Source organism: Chionomys nivalis, chromosome 23 (assembly GCF_950005125.1).
Source record: "Chionomys nivalis chromosome 23, mChiNiv1.1, whole genome shotgun sequence".
Classification (NCBI taxonomy): domain Eukaryota; kingdom Metazoa; phylum Chordata; class Mammalia; order Rodentia; family Cricetidae; genus Chionomys; species Chionomys nivalis.
The window spans coordinates 38,458,531-38,467,707 of NC_080108.1; the positions used below are offsets into that span (position 1 = coordinate 38,458,531).

At 48.4% G+C, this 9,177-nt stretch overlaps 1 protein-coding gene across 1 annotated transcript; it reads right to left on the reverse strand.

Annotated features, from left to right (window-relative positions):
- Positions 1–474: 474 nt before the first annotated feature.
- Ldha (lactate dehydrogenase A) lies at positions 475–8,924 on the reverse strand. Its single transcript, XM_057756492.1, has 8 exons — positions 8,825–8,924; positions 7,078–7,230; positions 6,430–6,547; positions 5,319–5,492; positions 4,824–4,997; positions 3,474–3,591; positions 1,703–1,826; positions 475–1,089 (listed from the first exon to the last, which is right to left on the reverse strand). The coding sequence occupies exons 2-8, from the start codon at positions 7,201–7,203 to the stop codon at positions 925–927; spliced, it is 999 nt and encodes a 332-aa protein (XP_057612475.1). The 5' UTR covers positions 7,204–7,230; positions 8,825–8,924; the 3' UTR covers positions 475–924.
- Positions 8,925–9,177: the final 253 nt, after the last annotated feature.

The following is a 9,177-nucleotide window of genomic DNA, read 5'->3' on the forward strand; positions in this document are numbered from 1 at the left end:
GCCCAAAGCAGGCCCAGTCTCTCTCTTCCTACTGCTTGTTGATCCTGCATGTTGCTATGCCAATAGTGGACTAAACCTCTGAACTGTAAGGCAGCCCCAATTCAATGCTTTCCTTTATAATAGCTGATGTGGCCATGTGCCTCTTCACAGCAAGAGAAACCCTAAGACAGTCACTGAACCCGGTATCTTGGGATTCACAATTCTGGCTAACCAACAAGCCTTAGGTCTTCATTTCTCCAGTGCCTTTAAGTCCCAGGGATCCAAGGCTTTACCAACTGAGTGCCTCCTCAGCCCAGCTTTACCTTTTTCTCGATGGTCTCACTATGTAACTTAAGCTTTCCTAAACTACGTAAACCAACCTGGCTGAATTGCAGAGATCCACCTGCCTCTGCTTTGATCCCAATCAAAGGCACGCACCACTTTGACTGGCTGCTCAACTGTGTCTTAAATAAAATGAGGAGTGATCAATCACTGTTCAAGGTTTATTTGGTGTTTGCACTGGCATGACACTGGGTAGTTGGCTGCATCATCCATATGCAGATCTTCACTTTACACAATATTTCAATGTACACTACAGATACATAATACACAAAATAATATCCTTTAGAACAGTTATGCACAAGATATGCATAATGGATTTACACACTGGAGCCAGGTCACGACTAACTGGGAAACCATTGGCCTAGGCATGTCTGGTGAGGGTGCACAGCACAGACACAGCAGGTTCACAGGGTAACTGAAGCCTGCACACAGTTGGCAGTGTCACACCAACCAGGTTCCACTACACAAGTACCACTCAGCATCAGGGTAGAGCTGTGGGAACACAACCGCCCTAACCACAGCTTAGATGAGGAGACAGTGTGCGGTCTCCATAGAAACCCTGCTGCAGCCTGGACGGTGAAGCGCTAGGACATCTGGGGACTTTTAGAACTGCAGCTCTTTCTGGATCCCCCAGAGCGTGTCTGCACTCTTCTTCAAGCGGGCCTCCTCTTCAGAAGTCAGAGTCACCTTCACAACATCTGAGATTCCATTTTGTCCCAGGACACAGGGGACACTGAGGAAGACATCATCCTTGATTCCATAGAGACCCTGGACACAAAACGACAAGAGATTAATTTGTCTACACATCCTCAGGTTTCCTGGGGTTTAGACCTTCCACAATTATTAAGTTTTTTTTCTTAAAAAAAAAAAAAAAAACCAAGTGCTGATCTATTCTATTCCAGAGATGCCCAGCTATGATGTGATAATGAGCAGTGCAATAGAAAGTCATCAAGACAGCAACAGCTACGCTTGGCAAATGCCTGTCATCCCAGTACGTGAGAGCTAGAGGTCAGAGTTCAAGGTTATCCTCAGCTACATAACAAGTTCAAGGCCAGGCCAGTAGACATTAGCTAAGACCCTTGCCTCAGAAAAGCAAAGCAAACTAAAATCCAAGTCTTACTAAGGTACACAATAAATCACACTTGCCAGTAAGACTGGTAACTGAGCAGGGTCTCCATCTAACTCAGTGTAACTTAGATACCTTCAGCACTGATGGGACATTAATTCCACAGGTCAGCTATTTCTTTCCAAAAGAAAACCATGAATGGATGAATTTACTTCAGTTCAGTCAGTGACTGGGGGCTTCCACTAGTCTGCTCAAGACTTTGCAAGGCCAAGAAACAAATCTGTAAAATACAGTATGTCTCTGCAGATCCATTACCTTAATCATGGTGGAAATGGGATGCACCCGCCTCAGATTCTTCATTATGCTCTCTGCCAAGTCGGCCACAGAGAGGCCAATGGCCCAGGACGTATAACCCTTCAGTTTGATCACCTCATAGGCGCTGTGGAATACGAAGGATGGGAAAAGGGAAAGGGTAGGGAAGGACAAGGAAAACAAAGGCTTTACCAGACACATTTTATAATAAATAATACTACCAAGACATGTTATATAGTTAAGCAGGACCTCTGCCAGTAAGGGCAAAAGTAAGGCAAAACCTTCGACATCCCCACAATTGACCTAGTCATTGATAGAAGGAATATTACATTGTCAAAACAACAACAAAACCAGTGATTCTCAGAAATGAAATATGGAGGAGCAGGTGAGATGGTTCAGAGGCTAAGACTAGGACTGATGGCAGAAAAACAAAAGTGAGATAGTAATTGGACCGGAAAAGTATCCCGTGACAGAATGTGTTCCTAGGACGCATGAGTCTCTGGTCACAGCAGCTCGGAGAAAAAGTGTGGTGTGTTGAATGAGGTGTCCTCCCGAAGGATAGGGCATGCAAACAGTTGCTCCCCAGCTGATAGCTATGTGGGGAAGGATTAGGAGGTGTGGTCTTGCTGGAGGAAGCGTGTCACTGGGGGTGGGCTCTGAGGTTTTAAAAGACAAGCCCCACTTTGCTCTCAGCTTCCTCTCTGTGTAGAGATGAGTTCTCAGCTACTGCTGAGACAGCTGCGGCCTTCTCCCTGTACCTCTGCTCTGCCACTTCGAACTCTAACCCTTGGGAACAATCAGCTCAAACTTTCTTTTGGAAATTGGTTTGGTCCTGGTACTTATCAAAGCAACAGAGAGTCACACATTAACACAAAATCCATGAAGCAAGCACAGTCGAAGCCAGGTTGTCTCAAGTGAGACAGACTGAGAAGCAAAGCTCACGTACAGTGTTTCTAATATTGACTTAAGAATCCAAGTCAGGGCTGAGCAGTGGCGCATGCCTTGAATCCCAGCACTTGGGAGGCAGAGGCAGGCGGATCTCTGTGAGTTCGAGGCCAGCTTGGTCTACAAGAGCTAGTTCCAGGACAGGCACCAAAGCTACAGAGAAACCTTGTTTGAAAAACCAAAAAAAAAAAAAAAAAACCAAAAAAAAACCAAACTGAAAGAATCTAAAGCATACTTATACCCATACTATCCATATAAAGAAGTTGACTGTGCTTCTATTAGCATAAATAAGACAATTTTTGTTACAAACACCCTATCTCTGGGGGCTGCAGAGGTAGCACGGCTGTTAAGAGGACTGGCAGCCCTTCAGGACCTAGGTTTGTCTGTAACTCTGGTTCCAAGGAATCCTGTGCCGTCTTCTGGGCTACAAGGATACTGCATTCATGCGGTACAGACGCGGGCAGGCAGAACACCCATAAGTACATCTTGTAAAGAGCTCTAAAGATCTTTGTGAGTGAATTAATGTATCGTCGAGGGTAGAACTAACTTATCTGAACTTGCTTTCAAAGGCCTTTCTGTGCGTGGCAAATCCGGTTTTGAGCTGTAAAAGTGCTGAACTCGGTTCCATGGAGATGGAACACCTTACATTCCCTCAAGGGAATGGGAGGATCGCAAATGTCAAGAAACCAGTGTCAGCGCCTCCTACCTGTTATTTGGTGCTGCTTTTATTTTAGTTATTTTAGTCTTTTTGTTTATATGATAAAAAAGCACTCAAATGAAATGCTTTTAAAAATTGTAACCTTCCAGACAGACACTTTCAGTCTCTTACCTGTCAACCACCTGCTTGTGAACCTCCTTCCACTGCTCCTTGTCTGCATCGGAGCCCAGTTCTGGGTTCAGATTCTTCAGGGAGACCCCAGCGACATTCACGCCGCTCCACACAGGCACTGCAAGAAACCAGCAGCTTACACTACTGTTTCCACATTACATCATGGAACAGTAACTATGCACCCCCCCCACCCTGAGCCACCTTATCCTTTCAAAGATGGTCAAGATTACCAAAGCCTTGACTTTTAGAGCGCATAAAAGAACTGTATTGTTTTTTTGTTGGTTTGTTGAGACAGGGTTTCTCTGTAGCGTAGGAGCCTGTCCTGGAACTAGCTCTTGTAGACCAGGCTGGCCTCGAACTCAGAGATCCACCTGCCTCTGCCTCCCGAGTGCTGGGATTAAAGGCGTGTGCCACCAGCACCTGGCTAAGAACTGTATATTCTAACCTACTTTCCTAACCTACTGAAACGTGCGGGCTATGCACTTACCATCAGTGAGAATCTGAGGACCACATAAACACAACCAGCTCAACTGCAACCTAACAGGGTTTCCCCACACCGGACCTAGCTGATCTTGTCAGGGGCAGGTGATTCAAGTCAAGTTTAAACTGCTGAATGAAGTAAATAACTGAAGTTATCTGAAGAACTGTGGTTAACATGTCCAGGGGCTGAGGGCCTAGCTTAGCAGAGTGTGTGCTTAGTACACGTGAGGATCCTGGGTTCAATCGCCAGCATCAAGATGAATGGACAGGCCGGGCGGTGGTGGCGCACGCCTTTAATCCCAGCACTCGGGAGGCAGAGGCAGGCGGATCTTTGTGAGTTCGAGGCCAGCCTGGTCTACAAGAGCTAGTTCCAGGACAGGCTCCTACGCTACAGAGAAACCCTGTCTCGAAAACCAAAAAAAAGGGGGAGGGAAATGGGAAACGGGGAGCAGTTGGAAATTTTAATTAAAAAAGAATAAAAAAATGAGAAAAAAAAAAAAGATGAATGGACAGGCCCGGCCATGGAGGCTCATGCCAGAAATTTCCAGTCAACAGACAAAGGCTGGACTGTTGAGTTCCAAGCTAGCCTGGGCTACAGAAGAAGACCCTGCCTCAAAATATTAAAATCTGCATGTTTGCCTACACACCAGAAGAGGGCATCAGATCTCATCACAGATGTTTGGGAGCTGCCATGTGGGTTCTGGGAATTGAACTCAGGAAGAGCAGTCAGTGCTCTTAATGTCTATGGCATCTCCCCAGCCCAAGTTCAAGACTCTTATTCAGTAATAAGAAATGATAAAGAAATGCTTACATGTTTATACTAGCTTTCTGTTTTCAAAATGAGAAAATGAACTGGTATCAGAGGCTTACCACTGGAGTCTCCATGCTCCCCCAGGACCCATCCATGACAGCTCAGCGGGTGAACACCCAGCCTTTCTCCCATCAGGTAACGGAACCGAGCTGAGTCCAGATTGCAACCACTCCCAATGACTCGGTTTTTGGGAAAGCCACTTATCTTCCAGGCCACGTAGGTCAAGATATCCACTACAAAAAAAAAAAAAAAAGAATTTAGATAACAAAAGACTACAGGACATGATTTTGACACTGCTAAAGACGGATCAGTATTTGTTAGCATCTTTACTATATAATTCATGTCCAATCATTCAAAGCATTATTTAAAACACTGCACCAATTAAGATAGTATTACTCAGTTACTTCTCCAAGATCATGGGTGAGAAACTTTGCAGCTACATTCAGAGGCATTTAATGTTTTAGATGAACTACTCTATAAATTAATGAACGCATGCACACTTGTCGCCATGAACTTGAAGACGTTCTAAGCGTCTGCTTACGCAGCTGCCTCACCTGGGTTGGAGACAATAAGCAGCTTGCAGTTTGGACTGTATTTCACCACGTTGGGAATGATGAACTTGAAGATGTTCACGTTGCGCTGGACCAGATTGAGCCGACTCTCTCCCTCTTGCTGACGGGCCCCCGCTGTGATGATAACCAGCTTGGAGTTTGCAGTCACGCTATAGTCTAGAGAAAAGACCAGAGATGGAGATCCCTTTAGGGAACTTTGACCTACCCAGCAAAAACTTGTTCCGTAAACCTTTGTACGCAGCAGATGGAGACCTGTTGATGTTGTTCAGATCTTCTGCTTGGATGTGCTGTTTCTAAGTGTGGCCTCTTAAAGACTGGAAAGGTAATACTGATGCATTTCTCACACTACACGTTTAGCCACATTTTATCATAATGGGAAGGAATTCAGGTTATCTCATCCTGTCAACTCCTTATGTCTATATTCCTTTCTCCCCTGCTCCTCTTGAGGCATGCACTACATTCCTCTGCCTGGTCTTAAAGACATGCACATCTCTTTTCAGCCAGTCGCTATTGCGCTGAGAGTCCAGCCATCTTCTCTACCCCGCTTTCCTCTCTGTTCTCATTTGCTCCTGCAGGCCCTGTGGCACAGGGCGGCTGACCCAGAGAGTTGCCTATTAGGTAAGAGGTCAAAGACTTTCAACCCTGGGTTCCTGGCTGGTGACAGCTAAGTGTAAAAAGGTCACGTAAAGAACTTCAGCTGCACGGGCCTCTAAGGTGAAGTTCTGAGTCTGTGTTAGCTAGCATGTGATACATGCAGGCCAGAAGAACATTTAATCGCGTGCAGTAAGGATGGGTGGGGCTACCACTCAGCAGCTGGAGCACTTGCTCTGGTCTCCATCCTAGCAACACACACTTGCAACAATGTAGCTTCAGAACTTGCTACCTATTAATTCAGAGGATTTCCACATATGTACAAATTAGGTGTCCTTAATTGAAGCCTTGACAAGGATTGAGAGCTAGTGCACCTGTCCCCCAAGGCCTGCCCTCCTGCCTTGAACGAAAGACAGAATTGGAAAGGTGGGATTTCAGACCTAAGAAAGAACTTGAAACTTAAAAGTCTAATATGGACTAAAGGAAGGTGGTCCCAACCAACCTTTGCCAGAGACAATTTTCGGTGTTCTAAGGAAAAGGCTGCCATGCTGGAGATCCATCATCTCTCCCTTTAGCTTGTCTTCCATGACATCAACAAGGGCAAGCTCATCCGCCAAGTCCTAAAAGACAGAAGTTTTAGGTAAATGGGGAATTATTGAGGGTTTTCAGGACATGCAATCTTCTGTATTCCAGGCATAGGAGTCTGTCAGGATACAGTGGAAGTAGAGGCAGGCCATTCAACTCACTGCTTCCCAGATGGCGCCATGCAGAGACTCTAGCGGTTCTCCTGCAGCCTCCCTACTGGAGGAACTTTCTGTGGGGGGCAGCTAGTCACTACTGTCCAGTACCACGCTGTTGCCTAGCGCGGGCGAGACTATAAGACGGGGGCGGGGAGAGACCCAGAACTAATGAAACATGCAAAGCCAGGTGCAGCAATGCACTTTTAATAGCATCACTTGGGAGCCATGTACAGTCAAACCGTGTCTTCAGGTAGAGAAAAAACCTCGGGTGTGTATCACTATGTTGCAAAATGTTTCACAGGCAGGCTCCTTTGAATGAGTGCCTGAACCTCAAGTTTTATACGTGATGTCATAATGGAGAGGTGCTTCCCCCCATGCATGGGCTTGTGGCATGAAGAACCCCCACTTACCTTCATTAGGATACTGATGGCACAAGCCATGCCCACAGCACCAACCCCAACAACCGTAATCTTGTTCTGGGGGGCCTGTTCTTCCTTAAGGAGATTCACAATCAGCTGGTCCTTGAGGGTTGCCATCTTGTCTGACTTGGAAGCTTTTGGGACCTAAGGTGGAAGCATTTCGTGTCACTGAGGCCTCTCCAAGGTATAATCACCAAGTCGCAGCCTTACTTTGCATCCTTTGGACTACTTTCTATTAAACGACAACACGTGACTAAAAAGCGCAGAAGTGAAAAAAGTGGCCGTGCAGCAGGTCCTCACCTTGAAATGGAAAAGTAATACCGAGGTCTCCGCGTAAGTGTAGCCTCCTGAGGACTTACTCATTTTGATTAACCACAAAAGAGGATAGCCTCTCCTCGAACAAGATCAGAACTGCCCTCTCACTTTTCTCTGAGAACCCAGAATCCTACAGTAAGTAGGGTGTCAAGTTGCTCCAGGAAGTACCAAAAATCAAGAGCAGAGGGCGCCAATAACGGCCACAAGAAGCGACCCTAAGGCAAAGCAACGTGCTGAGCCCTGCGCATGCGCAGGCTTGCACGGGAGGGGGCCCACCCCAGGAAGCCACAAGTTTTACGATCAGCCCGGATCCGTAGGACTGACAGGCCGGACAAGCCGGTGCGCGTGCGCAATTCCGGAACAGGGTAGTAAGATAGGTCTGGTGGCTGCTGGCCATGGATGAGACTGCCAAGCAGGCAGTTCGGGATCAAACTTAGGACCTTATTAAAGCCCAAAGCACATGTAAGCATCCCGAGGAGGGCTTGCCGCCAGGGTCAGATTTCAAATGCCAATACCAGGAACCAGGTGCTTTTAACCACCCACCCGCCAAGGCGGAGCCTCGTTACCCAGCATGAGGCCGCTAGGAGAAATTTACAGTTACGGAAGATCTAATGCCTGAAGCCCCCAGAACCACGAGGGGCACATTTCCCCCAGCAAGCCCTACACCCATCTTTGAAATCGTTCCAAAACACAAAAGGACCGGTCAAGATCTCTGGGCAGGCAGCCCAGGGCCACCAAAGCTGGAATCCGGTCTCCTTACAACCGCTGCTATTTCTAGACATTCTTAAAGGGTTTCTGCAGGCTAAGAGCAGGGAGGGGGAGCTCTTCCTGCAGAGAACCGGCCTCACCAAAACCTCAGTTCCGGCCTTCATTTGGGTAGGGTGCGTCTACTTCCACCTGTGACCCTATTGGGTGCCGCGCCTCTCAGCTACAGGTTTCCTCCTTCTGTCTGGGGTGCAGAGGGCTGTGACTCTTCCTGCTCTATCTCCATACACAGCTTAGCGCGATCCCTAGACTCACCAGGAACCTCGTAATATATTACATTTGGCCCCAAAGCGCCCTACAATTTGCAGAAAGTACCCACTGCGCCAAGCCCACGCAAAGGGAAATGCAACCCTCACGACTTCTCACAAGTACCCACCCGGACGCGCTGAGGCTTTTTCGGTCCCTATGGGCTAGAGCAACCGTACCTCAAGCTATGCAAGGCTCTTAAACCTGTTGGGTCCTTCCCACCCTTCAGGCCAGTTACCCTCTAGGCGTTCCCCAGCCACCAGGCTCGCCGCCCCAGGCAGGGTGCGGTCGCCTGCTCCGTTCCCTAGAGCGCGGTAGCCCACGCGTGCGGACCACTGCCCAGGCCTGTGGACCCTGTACCTCCACCCCGAGTAGGGAGCTCCCGTGCGGGCAGCGTGGGGCTCAACCATACCGCTAGTGCACGATGAGCAGCTTCGGGCGCACAGCAGCGTGATCTGGGTTCGGCGACAGAGGCTCCAGCACGCCGAGCCGCGCGCGGGCGGGGCCTTATATGGAAGTTCGGGGTGACGTCAGGGTGGGAGCCCAGCGGACGTGCGGGAACCCACGTGTACGCTAGGCCGGGGACGGGCGTCCAGCTGGGCGGGGCCCCGCTGAGACTAAGGCAGCGCGCGCAGCCCCACGGCCCCACGTGTGCCGCGACAAGTCCAGGAACTGCCAAACTCACATGGTCCGCAGCCTCGGAACCAGGATCCCGAAATGCATCGATCCCCGCTTCCTTTATCGTAAAACTTTGGGACTCAGGGA